This window comes from Erythrolamprus reginae, chromosome Z (assembly GCF_031021105.1).
Source record: "Erythrolamprus reginae isolate rEryReg1 chromosome Z, rEryReg1.hap1, whole genome shotgun sequence".
Taxonomy (NCBI): Eukaryota; Metazoa; Chordata; class Lepidosauria; order Squamata; family Dipsadidae; genus Erythrolamprus; species Erythrolamprus reginae.
In genome coordinates this window covers 66,914,379-66,938,389 of record NC_091963.1, presented here as the reverse complement: position 1 = coordinate 66,938,389, position 24,011 = coordinate 66,914,379, and the positions used below count along the sequence as shown (strand labels likewise).

General features: G+C 38.8%; 1 protein-coding gene across 3 annotated transcripts in view; it reads right to left on the bottom strand.

The window, feature by feature from the left end:
- The window catches only part of ELMO1 (engulfment and cell motility 1), a 606,322-nt gene that overhangs the window by 495,625 nt on the left and 86,686 nt on the right, over nucleotides 1-24,011 (bottom strand). For all 3 annotated transcript variants that reach the window (XM_070726295.1, XM_070726294.1, XM_070726296.1), the window contains exon 5: nucleotides 10,441-10,491. In XM_070726295.1, the coding sequence (XP_070582396.1) occupies nucleotides 10,441-10,491 (51 nt within the window). The remainder of the gene's footprint in view (nucleotides 1-10,440; nucleotides 10,492-24,011) is intronic.

The following is a 24,011-nucleotide window of genomic DNA, read 5'->3' as shown; positions in this document are numbered from 1 at the left end:
ATTATTAGTAAATATATATGCACCAAATCATGAATTGAAACAATTTTATAAAAAAATACATGGAATATTATTACAATTTAACCAAACAAATATATGTATAATAGGAGACTATAACGGAATAGTGAACCAAAAACTGGACTACAAAATAGAAACCAAGAGTAAAATAAAAAGAGCCACACTACCAACCACATTTGAGAAAATGACGGATGAACTAGATCTGGTAGATATGTGGAGATTAATACATCCAAATGAAAAACAATTTACATTCTACTCTGCCCCACACAACTCTTTCTCTAGGATAGATATGGTATGGCTAAGTAAGAATATGCACAAAAAAATAAAATCTGTTGACATAGAACCAAATACGTGGGCTGACCATAACCCAATAACAATCACTTGGCAGGGGGAAAAGAAAGAATTTAGAAGATGGTCATTAAATACAAACCTACTTCGAGATGAAAAATATACAGAAATGCTAAACAAAGAAATAAAATTATTTCTAGAGGAAAATAAGAAACAACCCACCTCAACTCAAATACTATGGGACACACTGAAAGCATATACTAGGGGAGTTACTATATCATATACAGCTAAAAAACAAAAAGAAGAGAAAGCAGAATATAATCACTACGTAAATAAAATAGCCAACCTGGAAAAAACTCTTCAACAAAACCCAACTAACAAACAGACACAAATATCACTAAGGGAAGCTAAATCCAAAATAAATATATTAGAACAGCAAGAATTTATTAGAAATTTAAAACAAACGAAACAAAAATACTTTGAAACAGCTAACAAACCAGATAGATGGCTTGCACAGAAAATCAAAAAAATGAGAAGCGAAAAATTAATTTATCAATTAGAGGATAAAGACGGGACAATACAACACATGGAACAACAGAAAAAGGAAATAATACAAGATTATTACAACAACCTATATAAAGAAGAACCAATCAAAATGGTTAAAATTACTAAATACATACAAGAAAATAATACCATACAAATTGAAGAACTCGATAAACAAATTTTAAACGAAAAAATTACTTTACAAGAAATTCAATTAGCATTTAAAAAACAAAAAAACAATAAAACCCCAGGGCCGGATGGACTCCCGGGGGAATTCTATAAAGGAAATAAAGATCTATTTGAACCCATATTACTGGAGACATACAATGAAATATTACAACAAGCCAAAATTCCAGAATCCTGGAGAGAATCATACATAACGATGATACCAAAGGAGGGGTTAGACAAACAGAAAATAAAAAATTACAGACCAATTTCTCTGCTCAACGTGGATTATAAGATCTTTATGGTAATCTTAGCAGACAGAATAAAAGAAATATTAAATAAAATCATCAACACAGACCAAAATGGTTTTCTACCCTCCAGACAAATTTTCAACTGCACCAGGACAGTTTTAGACGTCTTAGAATATGGTGAAGCCCATCCAGGAAAACAAATAGCTCTTGTCTTCCTGGATGCCCAGAAGGCATTTGATAATGTTAATTGGCAATACTTAAATGAGTTAATTAGAGAATTAAAATTAGGTAACAGATTTGAAAACATTATCAAAAATATATATACCACCCAAAAGGCCAGAGCAATAATAAACGGAGACACTACAAAACCAATTTTGACAGAAAAAGGAGTCCGCCAAGGCTGCCCAATGTCACCCTTATTATTTATACTGACACAGGAACTACTACTAAATAAAATAAGAAATAATAAAAATATACAAGGAATTAAAATTTAAAAAGAAGAATATAAATTACAGGCATATGCGGACGACATGGTGTTCTTTTTAGAAGAACCAACCAGCTCTGGCCCAGAGCTAATCAAAGAAATTGAAAATTTTGGGGAATTTGCAGGTCTAAAAATAAATAAACAGAAAACAATGTTAATGACAAAAAACATGAGTATACGACAAATTAGGAAATTAGAAGAAACTACTAAACTCCAAACTACAAAAAAAATGAAGTACTTAGGATTAATATTAACAAACAAAACAATTACACTTAAAAAAGACAATTATGACAAATTATTGCAAGATACCAAAAATTTTTTAGAGAAATGGAAAGACCTACAAATATCAATGTTAGGCAGAATATCTGTAATAAAAATGGATATTCTTCCCAAATTTTTATATCTTTTTCAGACAGCTCCGATTAACTTGGAACCAAACTTTTTTAAAGAAATCAATAAAATCATCTCCAAATTCATCTGGCATAACAAAAGGCCAAGAATAAAATATGTGTATCTCCAAGATAATAGAATTAGAGGAGGCCTGGGGCTCCCGGATCTAAAATTATACTACAAAGCGGCAAGCCTAATTTGGATAAAAGAGTGGATTAACTTAAAAAATAAGAGAATACTTGTATTAGAAGGCCATGACTTACAAACAGGCTGGCATGCGCATTTATGGAAAGATAAATTGCAAAAACAAACTATATTTGACAGGCACTTGATCCGTAAATCACTACTAAAAACCTGGTATGAAATTAAAAATAAACACTACGACAAAATTCCAAGATGACTTTCCACTATGGAAGCCATCATCTACCCAAATTTGATCGACATAGCCAAAACCATCCAGTACAGAGACATATTACACCCAAATGGGGAGCTCAAATCTAGACAAGAACTGGAAAGATTAAATCATAAAATGGATTGGTGGACATACGCCCAAATAGAATCCAGATTTAAAAAAGACAATCAAACACCCGGTATTCAAAAATCTATGAACCCATTAGATAAGATTCTGATAGGAAATGAAAACAAACAAATAAGCAGAATATACCAAATACTTTTAGAACAGGAAAGAATAAAAGATACGACCAAAACACCAATGATAGCGTGGGAAAAAAATCTGCAACACGCCATCCATATTGCCGACTGGGAAAGAACATGGACCACAATATCCAAAATAACCCTTTCGGCAGCATATAAGGAAAACTATTACAAATTATTCTACAGATGGTACCTCCCACCGGCGAGATTAGCAAAGATCCACCCAACATTATCAGACTCGTGTTGGAAGTGTAAAAAGGAAAGAGGTACGTTTTTCCATATGTGGTGGTCCTGCCCCATGATACAAAAAATTTGGACAATAACTCATACTTGGCTCACAGAGATTACGAAAGAGGAAATAGAACTCACACCGGAAGCTATGCTTTTAGGAGTTTGGAGAAAACATTATTCAAAACAAACAATGCTCCTCACAACACATATAAACACCGCCACGAGAATTGCGATAGCACAACTCTGGAAAAGTGATCAGATACCAACGGAAGATTTAATTATAGATAAGATATATGCATGTGTAGAGATGGACGAATTCATGAATTCAATTAAGGGAAATAAATTAATAGAATCAAAAAGAACATGGCAAAAATGGCATGAATGGGTTCAAAAGAGAACATAAAAGCAACATAATATGAAACAACAGTACAATTGAAACGACCTACAGTTACCGTGTATAATTAATGAACGTAATAGATTTTAGAATTTAAAAATATGAAATACAATGTATATAATGAAATGAAACCGGTCAAAACTTACTGTCAGAATGTTAACTGAGAATATGTATAATCTGTAATTCAAAATAATATGTGATGGGAATGATATAAGAAAAATTAATAAAGAGATTTTCACAAAAAAAAAAGAAGAAGAAAAACTGCGGCATCACGAAGCTTAGTACCGGGAATAATACATGCATTAATGGGAATAAGGAGATTGCTGACCATTTCAATAGCTACTTCTGTTCAGTTTTCTCAAAAGACACCTTACAAAATAATACTATAGAGGGATATAGCATTGCTTCCAGTTGTACGGATTCAGCTCCAGTGATCTTAGAAGCTGATGTCTTAGAAGAACTTGAACGATTAAAGATAAATAAGGCAATGGGTCCAGATGGCATCCACCCCAGAGTTCTTAAAGAACTCAGATCTGTCATTGCTACCCCTCTGACTGATTTGTTTAACCAATCCTTGTTAACAGGAGAAGTTCCTGAGGATTGGAGAATGGCCAGTGTTGTGCCTATCCACAAGAAGGGCAGTAGAGAAGAAGCTGGTAACTACAGGCCAGTTAGCTTGACATCAGTTGTAGTTAAAATGATGGAGACTCTACTCAAAAAGAGGATAAATCAGGACCTAAAAAACAATAACTTATTGGACCCAAATCAGCATGGCTTTACTGAAGGCAAATCATGTCAGACTAATCTCATTGATTTCTTTGACTATGTCACAAAGGTGTTGGATGAAGGTGGTGCCGTGGATATTGCCTACCTGGACTTCAGCAAAGCCTTTGATACGGTTCCACATAAAGAGCTGATAGATAAATTAGTGAAGATTGGACTTAATCCCTGGATAGTTCAATGGATTTGCAGCTGGCTGAAGCGTAGACATCAGAGAGTTATTGTTAATGGCGAGTATTCTGAGCAAAGTCAGGTTACAAGCGGTGTGCCACAAGGGTCTGTTCTGGGTCCTATTCTTTTTAATATGTTTGTGAGTGACATAGGGGAAGGTTTGGTAGGGAAGGTTTGCCTATTTGCCGATGATCTAAAGTGTGCAATAGGGTTGATATTCCTGGAGGCGTCTGTAATATGGTAAGTGATTTAGCTTTACTAGATAAATGGTCAAAGCAATGGAAACTGCAGTTTAATGTTTCCAAATGTAAAATAATGCACTTGGGGAAAAGGAATCCTCAATCTGAGTATTGTATTGGCAGTTCTGTGTTAGCAAATACTTCAGAAAAAAAGGATTTAGGGGTAGTGATTTCTGACAGTCTCAAAATGGGTGAAAGTCAGGCGGTAGGGAAAGCAAGTAGGATGCTTGGCTGCATAGCTAGAGGTATAACAAGCAGGAAGAGGGAGATTATGATCCCGCTATATAGAATGCTGGTGAGACCACATTTGGAATACTGTGTTCAGTTCTGGAGACCTCACCTACAAAAAGATATTGACAAAATTGAACGGGTCCAAAGACGGGCTACAAGAATGGTGGAAGGTCTTAAGCATAAAACGTATCAGGAAAGACTTAATGAACTCAATCTGCATAGTCTGGAGGACAGAAGGAAAAGGGGGGACATGATCGAAACATTTAAATATATTAAAGGGTTAAATAAGGTCCAGGAGGGAAGTATTTTTAATAGGAAAGTGAACACAAAAAACAAGGGGACACAATCTGAGGTTAGTTGGGGGAAAGATCAAAAGCAACATGAGAAAATATTATTTTACTGAAAGAGTAGTAGATCCTTGGAACAAACTTCCAGCAGACCTGGTAGATAAATCCACAGTAACTGAATTTAAACATGCCTGGGATAAACATATATCCATCCTAAGATAAAATACAGAAAATAGTATAAGGGCAGACTAGATGGACCATGAGGTCTTTTTCTGCCGTCAGACTTCTATGTTTCTATGTTTCTAAGTGGTACTCAAGGGAATCCTGCCTGCCTCAACCAACATAGAGGCGGCACATTGACATCCGTTTCAATAACCACCCATAACCTTGGCATCCATGAATCTATCTAATCCTGCCTTGACGCTATCAAGGCTGACAGCTGTCACGACCTCTTCTGGAAGAGAATTCCATAAACCAACGACCCTACAGATGAAGAAATATTTCCCTTTATTTGTCCTCGCTTTCTTACCTATGAGCTTTAGGGAGTGCCCGCTTTTCCTAGTATTGTGTGATAGGGAAAAGAATTTTTCTGTATTCACCTTTTCTATCCCATGCATGATTTTATACACTTCGATCAAGTCACCCCTTAAACGCCGTCTTTCAAGGCTGAAGAGACCAAGACGTTGCAACCTGGTTTTCATAAGGGAGGTGCTCCATTTCCTTGATCATGCTTGTTGCCCTATTTTGCACCTTTTCCAGTTCCATTATATCCTTCTTGAGGTGAGGTGACCAGAACTGTACACAATACTCCAAGTGTGGTCTCATCATCGATTTGTACAGAAGCAATACAATGCTTACTGTTGTACATACTCCTGGTCAGTTGGAGGATGATGAAGATATTGAGGACTCTAATTCAGATAGTGTTTATGAATTAGTGGGGGCCCCGGGGTTACAGGTAGTAGAACAGGTGGGAGGCCAGCCACAGGATGGGGCTATGAGTTCAGGATCTAGCGAGGGAGAATCAGATGCTCGCTGGGTTAACCCTAAATTCAGAAGGGCCCAAAAACTAAGAGAACAGAGGTCTGGAAGAAGATATTAAGGAGAGGAATGGATTAAATACTGTAGTGATGTATTTGGCACGTCAGGGGGTCAGTGGGGAAGAAGGGTGGAGTTTCAACATTGCTGATGAGAAAAATTGATGTTTTTTCTTGCCGATCTCAAGTAAGCAAACGTATTTTGTGTTGATTAACAGTCAGGGCTGCTGCTTTTAGAGATCATGCATTTAGGAAAATAAATCTTGTTAAGTGGAGAAGGAGAAGGGATGTGAGGAATGCGGTCAAGGGAGATAACGGACCAACAGATAAGTGCGTGTATGAAATGTGTTTGAATTCCAGAAGAGCAGAGAAATAAATGGAGTTTCTTTATTCATGATATAATGCATTTAATAAAAGTTATTAGTAATTGCTAAATTTCTACCAGAAACCAGAACACTTACTGACTTATTTTCCTAATCATGCCAAGCATGGAATTTGCTTTTTTTTTTAACAAATCTATTTAAGAACCTTATACAGCTATAAATGTATCATTATCTAAGTCTTCTTTCACCTTTTCTTTCTCCTTTCAATATTACAATATAGGCTATCTCTCATTGTAATTAGTTCAATTAATAATTAAATAACCATTTATCAGTTTTGTAAATTTGTAGTTTTATCATTGTCCAAATCTTCTCCCATCTGCTCCTTCTTATTTCATTTCTTTTACTTTCTTGCTTTTATTTTTTTTAAATTATTATTATTATTATTATTATTATTATTATTATTATTATTATTATTATTTTAAAGTGTTTAATCTGCTTTCTCAGTTCAATTTCTGTGCTGTAAATAAGATCTGTAATATCCACAGTAGTTATATAAAATAATTCTTGTAGAACAATATAAATTTTCCTCTTCAAGATGTTGTAGTCTCCAGATGGAAATAATTAAGTTCACAGTCATAATCAGCATACATAAGGTATTCCAGAAGCCTAGGTCGAAAAACATTGTATGTCCAACAAATTTCCTGTAATTATTTGTCCAACCAGCAGGTGGCAATTCCACAGAAAAAGTATTTTAAACTTATTTATATAATAAAAACTTAATTTTCTCAGTTGATTAAAATCAATAGCTAAAATTCATAAAAATAGTTCAATAATCAGATAAACAAATTTTAAAATCCTCAATTTTGGGCTTTTGTTGTCCTTCCAGAAGCTTTCCGCTATTGTTTCCAATTGCCAATTAGCTGCTTCCTCTCCATTTTCCCCCCAAGCTTTTGTTCCTGTTTAAAAATTAAAAAAAAAAACAAGCCAAGCTCCAGTCAGCTGAATCACTCACCAGCATCATTCTTAACTCAGTTCCTCTCACTCCAGCACATTGCTTAGTTCTCTCTCCAGATGATTTCCAGCTTATTTTAAAATCCTTTAATTGTGGTGTCGGCTCAGCTTGGTTGGGTTAGGCACAGCAGCCCAACCGATTTCATTCACTGCCAGTGCGAGACAGACCGGTTCGACTGGTGGGGTATGCCAACCCCAAACAAGCCCTCTGGCAGCGTCCCATGCACCCCTCCGCTTCAGGGAGGATCAGGCTTGGTTCCATGGGAACCAAAGCTCCCAGGCAGTGGAAATTCAGAGTTTCCCCATGGACAAGGGGAAACTCTGTGTTGCCAGCACCATGACTCCACCTCTATCCCTAGGGAGTGTATATTAAACCAATAGTAGATGACATATCGGTTTAGTTATTTTAGATCCAGAACCGCCCTCCATCCCCCCGAGGCCTTGGGTACCAAGAATAAAATTGAATAGAAGCCTTGTTCTTGTTGATCCTCAGGGACTGCTTCTATTGTCTGGACATCCAGCAAATGCTAAGTAGCTGTCTCCATGAGGATCCTCTTGGCCCTCAGACCTGCCCGCCCCTGGCTCAGTCGAGCCATGTGAGAATTCCCCTTCTTATCTGCGTGGCCCAAGCACTGTGAGGAGGGACTTGGAGCAGGCTGCCGCAGAGGAAAAGGACCTCCTAGGCTGTTCTGCCACCGCCTCTGCTGCAGCAACAAAAGACTTCCACCCCAGCCGAAGAAAAAATTCAGGGCTTTGCCGCGACCTCACTGAGCCTGATCTCTCTCCTCTGCTGGTGGCGACACAGTGGTATCAGTCACTTCTGAAACTCCAACCAGGTGAGGAGCTAGAGTGGGGGCCACTAGGAGCTGTGGGAAAGTGTTCGGGTTCCAATTCCAGGAGAAGAAATCAAAGGGAGCTGGCCAGGCTTTGGGGGCATGGGGCCTTTTGGCAGGACTGCCAAATGAAGAAACAAGGACTCCTGCTTGCCGGCTCGGCTGAGCATTGCCAATGTCCTCAGCTGAGCAGGGCTCATCTCTTTGCCTGCTTTTTGGATAGGCATGGTTACTAAGCCCGTCTCGTCTGGTGGTGGGAAGTCCTGTGGGCAAAGCGGAAAGGCCGGTCTCCCGAAAGGAGCCGAGAAGGGTTTTTGCAAAGGCGGCTGCAAAAATCGCAGTGTTGTGGCCAGAGAGAAACAAAGGAAGAAGGACAAAATGGAATAAAAAATTCTTGAAAACAAAGTTTTGTTTTTACACTTCAAGCCCGCATGGGCTCATGCGCAGGGACACACACACACACAGAGGGAGAAAGAGTTGGAAGGGACTCTGTACTGTAGGTCATCTGGTCCAGGGGTCTCCAACGTTGCCCACTTTATGACTCGTGGACTCTGGGAGTTGTAGTCCACAAGTCTTAAAAGTGGCCAATGCTGGAGATTCCTGCTCTAGAAACACTCCTTTTAAGGAATATTTCAGGTTTATCATCATCACCATATATTTCCATGCACTTCAATTGTGAAAATTGGAGTAGTCAAGAGAGGTGTCTTTGAAAACCTCATGGTATAGTAGTAACATTAAGGCAACCTCAGCAGGAAACTGTAATTATAAATGATTCTATCACTATCCATTTCTGTGTCTAAAGGAACAACTAAAAATGCATTGTCCTCATTTGCTTGTTTTGTTTGTTTGTTTGAGTTTGGGGTTAGGAGTGCAAAGGTTCTTCAAAGCTGGCAAGTTTAAGGCTTGTGGACTTCAATTCCCATTTCTGAGCTAACATGACTGGTGGAGGAATTCTGGGAGTTGAAGTCCACAAGTCTTGTAGCTGTCAAGTTTGAAGTTTGTAAAAAGTGTGTATGGCTTTAAAAAGTGTACATGATTTTTAAAAGTATTCTGCTATATTGGTATTTTATTAAACAATATAATACTACACCATTTGGTTCAGAATACTTTTTTTCCTTGTTTTTCTCCTCTAAAATCTAGGTGCGTCTAATACACCGGTGCGTCTTATACACCGAAAAATACGGTACTTGGTAGCAAGAAGGCACAAATTTATTTTTTGTCTTTAAAAAATTCTCTATTAATTTCTGTGTTCTTGTTAACTTTGTATATTTTATTGAAATGAAAATTTCTAATGAAAATATTAATTCCATGCTACATTTTTATTTATGTATTGCTGTAAAATTGTTAATAAGGCCCAAAAAGTGACTGACTTTCTAAGACTGCCATTAAACCAGAAAAAAACAATTCCATTGAATTGGTAAACTATTGTTATCATTCTTCTAATTCTCCAGGTGGTGACTATTGAACTGTATTTTCAACAACTAAGTAGCTATTGGAGCCCTGGAAAATGAAGATAGTTCACCTATAAAGCAGAGGAAGATTATAAAAACATTGAAAAAAAATTTTTGACACAAGAAATACTATGCAGGTAAAATTAAGATAAGATTTAGCTGAAGTTCTAGAAATACCGTAAATGTCTCAAAGACAATTTTAAAAATTGAAATTAAAAAGGCACTGTCTATCTTAGCAAGGCAATGATCCAAAACTTACCTAAAAATTAATCAAAATGTACTTATATAAAAGAAAACCCTTTTTAAAATACTCTTTGCAGTTACTGCAAATATTTGGGAAAGTCTCAAACATGCAAAGAGATCAGAAACAATTTCTGTATAGAAGGGAGAATCCAAGCATAGAAGCAGAATTTTGACTGGTTATAGGATACAATTGACAAGTTTTTATTTCTTCCAAAGTAGGGGTTAAAAATTATCCTATCTGAATTTCTGTCACTGCCATATTCATATACAATTTAATCTTTAATTTTTTCATGTAACTATATAAATAAATGTCACCTATTCTCATAAATTAACAGTATATCATATGGATTATATTATAATAATCATAAGATAACATGAGAGATAGGAAAAATTAGATATATGCAAATGTATCAGCAACTTACCGGTGATGTTGTTAATCGAAGTATTGCTCCATTTTTAATTTCATTACGATTCTAAAAAAAGAAAATCCCAATGTTAAATAGTGATATCATATCTACATCTTCAGCTTTTCTGGAAGGTACACACTGTTGCAGACATCACAGAAAAACAGCATATTTGAGCTTCATCTTACTTAATCTTCTGAAAATGAAGAATAACCATTGTTTCTTCTGACATGAACCAAAACATAAGAAGAGAAATGTGTTGAATGCAGTTTAATGCAATTAAATCCTATGGTCATGGATTTAAGAGATACAACATTTACATCCCAACAACTCTCTGCCTACTCACTTAATGGGCCTGTTCAGATTAAGAGAGAAATGATACCACTTTGGAGGACATGTATGGAGTTTCCTTCTTCCTTAAACCTAAGAAATTACTTGGATAAGTAGTGAAATGTTTCAAATCTAACAAGAAAAGAAATCCAGATGTCATGACTCAATGTTCAGATTAAGATGCTTCTGTACAACTGGCTCCTAATATTAACAAATTGATGGGTTACAATCTAAGTCAGAATAACAATGAACTGTTCAGCCTAGAACATATGGCATTTTTTATCACTGCATTTCATATTTCCCTTGTTCTTGACCATAAAATTACAAACACTCCAAAGCTAAAGTTGAATTTAAAGTTGAAGGATAGTAAACTATTAGAAAACCCAAAGATGGGAAAACTCTATGTATCACAACATAGAGTTAGCACATTAGCACATTTTTTTTCATCTGTTTGTATTGTGTTGTGTTGCTGTGTATGTCATGTTTTTAACTGTACTATGAATTAAAAATGTTTTAATAAAAAAAGAGGAATTGCAATATATATTAAGGAAAGATTAAAATCCAAACAAATTTATGTAGATGAGGAGGGAAGAATCCTAATGATTGAAAAAGCAAAAATAAATATTATTTATCATAATATATACATTAAATAACAAAGCGAAATTTATAGAAAAGTATATAATAAAATAATGGAATTAGAATATGAGAACATATGTTTAATTGGAGATTTTAATGCAATTACAGATAGTAAAAAAGATTACAAAAGTAATTAGATTTCAGGCAGAAAAAAGAACATTGCCAGATTCATGTTTTGAAATGACACAAGAATTAGGTCTACAAGGAACATGGAGATAAATAAATATGGAAAGGAACCAATACACATTCCATTCAAGCCCACATCAATTGTGGTCAAGGACTGACATGCCATGAATGACTCCGGGATTAAGAAAAGAGATCAAAGAGAAATAATTACTAACTCCTGGGAAGATCACAATCTAATAAAATTTATATGGAAAGGGCAGAAGAAACAACAGAGATGCACAATGAATCAAGAAATACTGAAAGAGAAAGAATATACACAAATGATTGAAAAGGAATTGAAATTATTTTTTCAAGATTGGAAAGGAAGATACTTCACTCCAAAATTTGTGGGACACTACAAAACTGTACATACAAGGACTTACAATAGCATACATGACAACAAGAAATAACAAAAGGAAACAAAAACAAGATACTTCACAGGAAGAACTCAAAAGATTAGAATTAGATTAATAGAAGGAATCCCAAAACAACAAGAAAAAAGAAAAAAGAGAGTTAACGAAACACAAGTTGAATTTGATTATGCAAAATGAAATAGCATGAAAAATCAAAATGGCAAAGAAAAATTTATTTTAGCACGCAAACAAACAGTGGTGATGGCTAGAATACCAATTAAAAAATAAAAAGAGAAAAGAATAATACAGCAATTGCAGAATGATGAGGGAGTGATATCTAACATAACTATTTTTTCAAAAATTAGACAGGGATACCTCGTCTTATGAACCCCTCGTCATACGAACTTTTTGTGATACGAACCCGGGGTTTAAGATTTGTTTGCCTCATCTTAAGAACCATTTTCACCTAACAAACCTGAGCCCGGGTGCGTGGGCTCTCTTACTGGGTGTGTGCTATATTAATGCGCGTGCGCTCTCTTACTGCCGCAAGGAATCCCCTGCCTTGTGATTGCCACCGCCGGGATATCTCATTTGCTTGTCGGGATTTCCAGCCTCCGGACTGAAGCGCCTGGGATTTTCTCTTTGCTTTCCAGCAGTGGGCGAGATGCCCCCCTTCCTCCTCCTCTTCCTGCTCCTCTGGAGCCCACGGTGTAGCCACGCGCTCCCCTTTGTCTCCCTGGTCAAAGAAGCGGCAACCAGTCCTAATCCGGCTGCCGCTTTGCCTCTCTCCACCTGATTCTGGTCAGCCCTGATGACGCTGTGTGGCTTCTCCGTCCGTCACACACACACAGAGAAGGAGGGCAAGAGAGAAGTGGAGAGGGGGAAAAAAGAAACGGGGAGAAAGAGAGGAAGGGAAAGAGAGGGGGGAGTTTGTGTGTGTGTGTGTGCGTGAGAGAGAGAGAGAGAGAGAGAGAGACGCTGATTGCCTCTCCTTTGCAATGAGCCGAGGCAGCCCCTCCCCTCTCCTACCGTCCCTCCACCAAATTTGTCCTGAGAGGCGCTGCCGCTGCCTTTTTCTCTGGGCTGGGGCAGCACTTCTCCTCAAAAGCCCCGAGATAGGGCTGCTGGACCCGGCAGCTTTGCCCAAGGAGGAGAGAGCGGTTGAGGGGCACATGAATGCGGGTTCCTTTCTTTCTTTCTTCCCCCTCATCGGGGGGGAAAGGAAGCTTCTCCTGTCCCTGCCTCACGTAGCTTCGCAGCCTCATGTTTCCCTCGAAGGGTGTGTGTATGTGGATGGGGGGGGCTTCCCCGTCTTTCCCGGAGCTGTTGCTCCACCTTGGCCAAGTGTGTTGTTGGGGTGCACTGGGCTGGCAATGGGCCGGCCCTCAGGAAACCCAGGTGGGGGCTATCTATCTATCCTGTTAAAATCTATCCTGTTTAAAACCCCTATTAAACATCAAAGACGTGCTCGGGACTTTATCTTTTTTTTTAGCCATAAGAGGATTATTTTCTGTAATTAGTGCGGGAGGGACAAAATATGTACGCAAATAAGTATTGCTCTCCCCATCTTTCCCTCCTGATTTCAGGGGATTATTACCGGCGGTCCTAACAGTGGCGATTCTTCGAGTGTTATCTGTATTTGATAAAATGAGGAAAAGAGGACTTGGGGACACCGGGTGGCATCTTCTGTGCCCCCCCCAGCCCCCCGCCCGGAGAACTGGAGCACCCAACATTGGTGCGGACAGATGCTAGAAGAAGGCTGCTTTTCTTCCCCAAGACCGGTGTGAGAGGTTAATTTGGGAGGGTCAGCTGTGTTTGCCTTTGTTGCTCTTTTCTCCACTCCCCCCCCCCCACTTTCGCTTTCTCCTTTCCCTTTCATAATGGGCCTGCTTTTGAATTCTATCGACTGGACACGTCTGCTTTGAGGGGGAGGAAAGAAAGAAAAAAGGGGGCAAGGAGGAAGAGGAGGGGTCTGTTTGGCAGAAAATTAAGACGGTAATCCAATGAGATCGAGTGCTTTCCTCTTCTCTTCCCTTCCCCATTTTTTGCCCAAACAAGCAAATAATCGTGATTTTTAAAAAAAGACAAAAAAGCCCCCTGCTCACTTTCCAAACTGCAGCAGGCATGGAGGGGGGGCACCTTTTTTTGCAAATCTCACCTCCTTCTTTGATACTTGCAGCAGCAGTGCCAGCCTAAGTGAAAGGGGAAAACCGGGAGCCTGTCCAGAGGGAGGAAATCTTTGGACTCGCCAAGCCAGAAGGCAAGGAGAGAGAGAATGAGAGAGAGAGAGAGAGAAATGAAAGAAAGAGAGAGAGAGAAGTGGCCCAGCTCTTGATGCAGAGATGGAGGCACAAGGAGGAGAGGAAGATGAGTTCCTTCCTTGTTTGGCTTCTTTTCTGGCCCGATCCGATTGGGAGAGGCGCCGCTCGAAGAGGTGGAGGCTTTTGTGGGTGGGGGGGGAGAAAGGAGGGATTCTTTGGATCTGGCCAGCCCAGGAACCGGAAGGATCTGGGATCTGATTAGCCACGATCGCTCTATAGATGGATGGATGGATGGATGGATGGATGGATGGAAGGAAGGAAAGAAAGAAAGAAAGAAAGAAAGAAAGAAAGAAAGAAAGAAAGAAAGAAAGAAAGAAAGAAAGAAAGAAACGGGAAAATTGGCCAGCCTCAGGCACCAAAGTGTGGCTGGAGCAAGAGCGCCTTCCACCGTCTCCCCCTCCTTCCTTCTCCACACCTGCAGTGGCCAGAAAGGCAGACAGGGTGACCCCCCCTCCCCCCCTCCCCTGTGAGTCTGCAGCAGAGGGAGAGTGGAGGGTGGGTGTGAAATGAGATCCCCGGTTAAGGACGTGGGTCCCAAGAGAGAGCGCAAGGTCAGCCTGTTCTTTGCCTCCCTGCCCATGTTAATGTGTATGGGGGGGTTGGATTGGGGGCCGCATCTTCCTAGAACCAATAAAGCATTGCATGCCTTTTCTGCGCGTTGACCTTGTGCTCTCTCTTGGGGATCTCCTCATTTCCCACCCACCATCCATTCTCCCTCTGCTGCAGACTCATGTGGGGAGGGGACAGGGGGTCTCCCTGCCCGCCTTTCTGGCCATTGCAGGTGTGGAGAAGGAGGGAGAGGGAGACAGAGGAAGGCACTCTATTGTTCCAAGCTGGCTAAGTTTCCCATTTCGTTTGCAAGGTGCGATCACCTTATCTGACAAAGGAGGTGAAGATGCAAAGAATTGGGGAAGGGGGTGCTCAGGTATCGGTAGTGGTGGTGATGCTAGGAGGGTGGGAGATAAACACTTTTTCATGCCCCCCCAGCCGCCCAAACCCACCTCACCAAAAGGGGATCGCAAGGTGCAAGAGAAATAGGAAACTTGGCCAGTCTTGGGCATAAAAGTGTGGCTGGAACAAGAGTGCCTTCCACTGTCTCTCCCTCCTTCCTTCTCCACACCTGCAGCGGCCATAAAGAAAGGCAGTTGGGGGCCGCATCTTCCAAGAACCGATCAAAGCATCGGACGCCTTTTCCCCGCGTTGACCTTGTGTTCTCTTGGGACTCGAGTCCTTAACCGGGGATCTCCTCATCTCCCACCTACCCAGCAGACGAGATGGGGACCCTTGCCAGGGGAGGAGGAAGAAGAGGAAGAGGAGGAACGGTGGCAGCTGCCCCTCTTCAGCTGCTTCATCGTCACCTATTCGGGTTGCAACCCGGGGGATATGCAGACATCAGTGCAAAGCAGCGGAGCAAGAGAGGCAGAGCCCCACATGTGCACAAACCTTGCACACCCAAGGTGCGGGGAAAATGGGGGTGTAAGAGGCAGGCAGACACTTCCAATTAAGACAGTTCTCGAGCCTGCATGGGGAGTGGGGAGTTAAAGCCAGCTATTTTGCATGCCTCAAAGGGACTCCCCAGGAGGAAGTGGGTGCCAGGCTCGGAGTGAGATCCAGGGAGCCTTGTCTGAGGCCAAAGTGCCAGGATCCCCATTTGCCTGCCGCCGCTTCCAAAAACACTTTCAAGTAGGGTGGAAGCCCCACCAGGCAGGCAGCTCCCCGAGTGTGTTAATCACCCATGAGGCTCCCTCCGGGCAGCCTCCGCTGTCTTCCCCCCAACTCCTCTCCCTGCCCCTGAACAAGGATCAGAATACCGGCAGTAATAAGGCAAAAGGGGTGAGTTTTGGGATGGGTTTGCATGAATTATTCGCTTTTACATTGATTTCTATGGGAAACATTATTTCATCTTACAAACATTTCTTCTTATGAACCTCATCCCGGAACGAATTAAGTTCGTAATACAAGGTATCACTGTATTGCCAAGAAATATTCTGGAAGACAGTATCAAACAATACTTGGATAACATGAATTTATCTAAAATCACCCCTTGGAGAGGGGTGGCATACCAATCCAATTAATTAATAAATAAAGGTACTTTTATAGAGGATCAGAAAACTATCCCTTTGAACTTTAAAAACTATTTTCCATTTTTGCATTGTTGGATTGGATTGGATTGTGATAACAGGAACTCAATTTAATGAACGCAACGGAGTAGGGAACTCTGAGCACACAATAAATGACTCTGCAGTCTTTTGCTTGGCTGTACCCGAGAGCTTGTCGATTATAAAAAGAAAGGTTTTAGGAGTGGCATAGAAGACTGGAATTCGAATTAGCTGAGATTGAGATTTAGACTTACTGAGGCAAAGACAAAGCGAAAGGGAGGCAACAAAAACAAAAAACACAACTCCCCAGGTTGTCAGACAATGAGAGATCAGCAAGTGGCGAGAGAACAACTGAACAGAACTGGAAATCAGCAGCCTGAGGATGATCGTGCAGAAAGAGCTGACGGAGCGGTCTGCAATATCAAAGCAAACAGAGACATTGGAATGCCAAAGATAGAGTGGGGTGAAAAATAATGAATCCACAAGATACTTTGTTACATTGACTTTGCAGCCCAGCAATTTATGTGGATTGACAGCAGGAAAAAGTTTACAAGAAGAGACTAAGTATCCCTTGAAAGAACTGAATAAACACTTAGTGTAACTAAGACAGTTTTTGAACGGAAAAAATTAATAGTATTATCTTAATTAATGTTCTTGTTTCTGGTAGAAATTTAGCAATTACAAATAACTCTTATTAAATGCATTATATCATGAATAAAGAAACTCCATTTATTTCTCTGCTCTTCTGGAATTCAAACACATTTCATACATACACTTATCTGTTGGTCCGTTATCTCCCTTAACTGCATTTCTCACATTCTTTCTCCTTCTCCACTTAACAAGATTTATTTTCCTAACAGCATGATTCCTAAAACAGCAGCCCTGACTGTTAATCGACACAGAATACTTTTGCTTACTTGAGAGCGGCAAGAAAAACATCCATTTTTCTCTTCCGCAACATTGAAACTCCAGCCTTCTTCCCCACTGACCCCCTGACGTGCCAAATACATCACTACAATATTTAACCCATTCCTCTCCTTAATATCTTCTTCCAAACACCTGTTCTCTACGTTTTTGGGCCCTTCTGAATTTAGGGTTAACCCAGCGAACGTCTGATTCTCCCTCACTAGATCCTGAACTCATAGCCCCATCCCGTGGCTGGCCTCCCACCTGTTCTACTACCTGTAACCCCGGGCCCCCCACTAATTCATAAACACTATCTGAATCCGAGTCCTCAATAACTTCATCATCCTCTAATTGACCAGGAGTATGTACAACAATTAATAAGGTTAAAAGTATCTGGTAAGTCTTTTAGATTTCTGCTGCTTAAAGGTACTGCTCACTGTTTACCTTAAAGAATTATTATTAAAAAGTTCTACTTATAGATATTATACTTTGATTTAGGGATTAGAAGTTCCTGTTAAGACTGCTGATAAACTAACTGCAATTAATATTCTGTAGTAATTTATATATTTTATAGCAATTTATTAATTGATAGTATATAAATATTTATAACATATTTACAATATTTTTGCAATTAGAGCATTTATAGTATTTACTCATAGTATTTAAAGTGTTGGTAATATTTATATGACAAAAATTAATAACTTTTATTTTCTACAATCTAATATTACTGAGCAATATTTTATAGACTTATGATTAATATATTTGTATAGTATTTACATTTGATATATTTTCTATTTTTAGTTGATTGTTTGTACGGGACAGTAGATTATAAAAATATAGGAATATAGAATACATACAATATATAATAGTAATATAGAAAACTAAGATAACAACAATATTGCCAAGATTAGCAATTTAACTACTAACAATTTTAGTAACTCCAACAGTACTAAAGACTGAAACCTAATTAACATAATTGAAAATAAAAGAGTTATATGGTGATTTGGAATAGAATTTACAAAAATTTAGAACAACAAAATCAAATTATAAAGAGAATGGCATCTAGACCAGCACTAGTAATATCCACCAATCTTTCTTCATCAGCTGTGCAGAGACAGATTGATGAAATGCTGCCAACAGAAAAAGGAGGATCAACTATCATGCACAACCTGAACAGTACATTGAATACAGTCCAGGAAACAATGCTGAAACTAAAAGAACTCATAATCACACAGAACTTAAAATGGATATATGAAAGCTAGACAACAAAATTGGAACAATACAGGAAGCGATACAAAAAGATGAACAGAGAATAAGCATTGTTGACAAAAAATCAGAACAAAATGAGAAAAAAATTGAAATGGTAGATCAGAAATGGAGAGATTTGGAAAAAAGAAACAGAAAACTCTTTAATCCACACGGAGATGGACAGATATACATATTTCTTAAGGTTCCAAAATATCCTGGAAACCAAAGGTAAAAACCTAGGTGAGATAATGGTCAATGTGGTGATAGAAATTCTTCAGAAAAGTAAAGAAGAAGTTATAAGTGAAAGAGATGAGATGTATAGAATATAAATGAATTATGCCAGATGTTATCATCTGCCTAGGGAGATACACCTGAGATTCATAAGAAGAAAAATCAGGGACAGTGTGTATGCAGCTACTAGAGAGTGCAGGTCACTGAAATGGTTAGCCAAGAACAAAACAGCCTTTCAACTAGAAAAATACCTGACAATGGGTCTGACTCAATACCATAGAACAGCACTCACTAGAGCAAGATTTGAGCAGTTAGATTCTATGGTCAAATAGGGACGATTCCACCAAGTACCATATATTTGAGAGAACATGCATTTGCGGTGCACCAAAAATAGAAGACATTGCACATGTGCTACTCAATTGTAAACTATACTCCTCAGTAAGACCTCAGTATTTACAGCCCCTACTTGACAAAATCATACACTGGGACTGTAATAAACAAATATCATATTTTCTTCAGGGTACAAATATATATGTAGTTTCTAGAACTGCTAAGTTTATAGTCAGGGCTGTTCAGATGAGAATACGTTTTATAGAACATATTGGGGTGGCATGCAAAGGAGATGAACTCACTTAAGAATATTTTATATCAGTATCTTAGATTTGTTTAATATAATCCTTTGCACAAGTTATATTCTCATGTTTTACTACTCAATTTTAGCATATTATACTGCATTTTAACTTATTATTTATTCAAATTCCCTCTATTTTAGCCAATTTTATTGTATTTTAACCAGTCACAGTTTTATGACGACCGATGTGGTCCTTTTCCTCGCTTTGATATGGTTGATTGACTAATCAAATAAAGTTGATATTGATATTGATTGATACTAGAGATGGGAAATGGACATACAAAGGAAGGGAAATAAACTTCCTTAAACAAATTCCCAGAAGAGTAGGAGAACTAAGGAGAGACTACAGATCTCTAGCAACAGTGTTGAACAAGAAAGAAATAATATTCAGATGGATTGTTCCAGAGGACATGGTGATAAACCTGGAGGGGAAATGAGTAAAAGTGGATACCCCGGAATGTGCCCAGGAGATATATGAACAGATGACTGGAAAAAGAACCAGAGAGTGGTGAAAGACTGAAAACAGGTCATGAAGAAGAATCAGAGAAAGAAATCAAAAATAGGAGAGAAGAAACAAAAGAAACAGAAAAAGCAGAAACAAAGGAAGAGAGAGTCAAAACCAGAATGCAAACAGCTGCAGAGGCAGATAAAAGAATAAGAAGAAGGGGTAATGCAAATAGAAACAAAACTAATTTCACTAAATATAAAAGAATTAAACAAAGCCCACAAAAGAAGAAAAATATTTCCAAAATTACTCAAACAAAAAGCAGGAATAATTACATAAAACAAACACACAAGAAATACTTAGAATACCCAAAGTTAGGAGAGATATATGTATCACTGAGTGAAAAAAAGAAGAAAGGAGTAGCAACTTATGTTAGGAAGAAGATAAAATCCAGGGAAATAAAAACAGATCCTAACAGAGGATATTTAATAATTGAAGTAGAAATAGGAGGAGAAAAAATCAAAATAGTTAATATATATGCACCAATTCAAAAACAATTTTACAAAACATAGAAACATAGAAACATAGAAGACTGACGGCAGAAAAAGACCTCATGGTCCATCTAGTCTGCCCTTATACTATTTCCTGTATTTTATCTTACAATGGATATATGTTTATCCCAGGCATGTTTAAATTTGGTTACTGTGGATTTACCGACCACGTCTGCTGGAAGTTTGTTCCAAGGATCTACTACTCTTTCAGTAAAATAATATTTTCTCATGTTGCCCTTGATCTTTCCCCCAGCTAACCTCAGATTGTGTCCCCTTGTTCTTGTGTTCACTTTCCTATTAAAAACACTTCCCTCCTGAACCCTATTTAACCCTTTGACATATTTAAATGTTTCGATCATGTCCCCCCTTTTCGAAACATTTAAATATGTCAAAGGGTTAAATAGGGTTCAGGAGGGAAGTGTTTTTAATAGGAAAGTGAACACAAGAACAAGGGGACACAATCTGAAAAATACATAAAGAACTGTTACAAATAAACCATAAGAATAGGGGATTACAATGGGGCAATAGACCCTAAAATAGATTACACAATGAGGGGGGGGGAGGCAAAATAAAAAGAAATATGTTACCCATTACATTTATCAAAAGGACAGAAGAAATAGACTTAGTGGATATATGGAGATTGTTACCCCAGAGTTAAGTAATTTACATTCCCTTCTATCTCACATAATTCATTTTCTATTTATCCATGGCCTGGATAAATAAAGAATTACACACAAAAAATTAAATTGATAGAAATAGATTCCTATACAAGGGCAGATCACAACCCACTGACAATAATATGGCAAGGTAACAGAAGAAAAATAAGGAGATGGACACTAAACACAATTGTCAGGCCTAAGCCATCATATGGAGTTAAGAGAGTTTGGCCTGCCACAGTAGAATAATATTATGGGAACTGGGAGGGGTAGTTGCATGAGAGGGAAAGTTACTAGCCACAACAAATTCCTTTCTTAGAGTCCAAGGTCATCTTTTATTTTGCACCAATGGATATAAGGAGGAGGTAGGTGAAATCCCTGTACTCAGGCTGGTCCTCGTGATGAACTTGTGGGGGTGGGGATGGGGGGATGAACCTTAATCTGGGTGGGGTACTGGAAGGAAGTTAGTATCAAGATGGCAATGGCATGGCCAACATGCCTCTGATAATAAATTGAAGTTTGGATGAGTGAATTGGACTGGAATCTGATTTATTTCTCAGATGCTATTGGGGCACTGACAACAAAATTATTACAAGATAAACAATACACAAAAATGATCACAAAGGAAATTGAATTATTAATGGAGGAAAACAAGAAACAGCCAGTAACAACGCAAAACCTATGGGACATGCTCAAAGCATGCAACAGAAGGATAAGAATAACATACACAACAAAGAAATCCAAAGAGGAGAGGGAGGAATATAATAAAAAATTAACAGAGATTAAACAATTAGAACATGAACTACAACAGAACCTTAAAAATGTTAAAACATATAAGGCACTGATGGAAGCTAGGCATAAAAGAAATTTAATAAAACAACAAGAATATATCAGGGATATCAAACAAGCTAAACAAACTTTCTTTGAAGCAGCCAATAAATCTAGTACGTGGCTAGTATATGAAAGCAAAAAGCAAAGAAACAACAGAATAATACAGTGGAACCTCAGCTAATGACCATAATCCATATCTGAAACAATTTTCCCCATAAGAAATAAAGGAAATGGATTTAATTGGTTCCCAGCCTTTATTTCTAATGGGGAAAATTGATCCCTGTTTATTGGGGGTGTTCTGTTCCAGGACCACCTGCGATAAAGGATATTTTTCTCTCCCCCTCCACACTCATTGTCCCTCACTTCCCCCCCCTCCTTACCTCTTTACCTCTTGTCTCTCTGCCTTTGTCTCCTTGGCAGGCAGGCAGGCACTGAGTTTGCTGGTCCCAGGGGGGCTTATCTTTCAGGATTGTGGCAGCTGCAGCGGCTGTGGTGACTGCGGCGATTGCGGCAGCTGCGGCTTCTTTTCAAGGATAGTGGTGGCAGCAGGGACCTGGGCATGGACGTGATGCTCCTGGCACTGCTGCTCCTGAAAAGGAAGCTGCCAGAGCCGCCTCAGCAGTTGCCGCCATCGCCACTGGGACCAGCTGGTGGCAACTGCTGAGGCGGCTTTGGCAGCTTCCTTTCAAAGAGCAGCAGCGCCGGAAACATCACATCCATGCCCAGACCCCCAAACTCCCGCCGCCACTGCTACTGTCCTCAAAAAGAAGCTGCTGGAGCCACCAGAGCCGCCGCCGCAGCAGCCGGAGCCACCGCCGCAGCTGCCACCAGAGCCATTGCCACCACCACCACTGTCCTCAAACAGAAGCCACCACCCAGACCAGCAAACTCAGTGCCTGCCTCGTCATAGCCAAAGTGATGCCTTGCTGCTCCCCTAGCACAGAGTAAGAGGTAAAGAGGTAAGGAGGGGGGGAGAGTGAGGGACAATGGGCTAGTAAGGGGTAAAGTGGTAAGGAGAGGGGGAAGTGAGGGACAGTGGGTGTAACATTTTGAATAAAAACCAAAAATTTCTGTTTGGCATCCGGATTTTTGTTTGGTATCCAGTGCAACACTCTGAAGAAAGTAAGAAAGTAAGAAGTAATAGTACAAGACTATTACAGGGAACTGTATAAGTAAGAGCCAATGGAAGTAAGAAAAATAATGAAATATCTAAATGAAATAAATATGCTACAAATAGAAGAATTGGACAAGGAAACGTTAAATAAGAAGATAACAAGAAGAGATACAAAACACCTGGAAAAAATAATAAAAATAATAAATAAAAATAATAAATCCCTGGGCCCAAATCAATTTCCAGAAGAATACTACAGAAAGATAAACAATATAGTTGAAAAGCTATTACTGGAATTGAGTAACTACGTAGTGTTGGAAGTCAGAATTCCTGATACATGGAGGGAATCATACATCACCACAATCATGAAAGAAGGTGCCGAGAGAAATCAAATTCAAAATTACAGGGCAATTTCATTGTTGCACGCAGACTACAAAATTTTCATGACAATATTGGCAGAAAGACTAAAAAAATATTAAACAAAATTATTAATTTGGACCAAAATGGATTTATACCTACAAGACAAATTAAAAATAACACAACAGCCATTTTGGATATTTTAGAATATTATGAAGCGCATCCAGAAAGGCAGATCAACCTCATCTTTTTGGATGCGCAAAAAGCGTTTGACAATATAAATTGTCAACTGCAACTTGATTGGGCCAGAGCATTATAAGAGGCAAATCAACTTTACCATGTTTCTTTCTGTCTGCTATTGTTTGTGGTTGATGGTGGTGGTTGTTAGTGGGCTGGCTGGAGCAGTTTGAGCAGTTTAAATATTCAGTATAGTAGTAGCAGTGATACGAAGAAACTTGTATTGCTATAGTATCTACTGAAAACCTGGATTAGTTTAGTATCTTTAAAAAAAATATTTTTATTGATTTTTATAATATAAGAAAAACACACACACAACATATAACACGTGCTCAGTGATTGTGCCCACCACCAGACAAACATTCGTACCCCACCACCAATTGGGGGTGTTTCTTATATAAATTGTTTTATCCCAAGAGTGAAATTTTATTTACGTATTATACAGTGATTCCAACTTGTTTCTTATAGCTTGGTCTCAGAT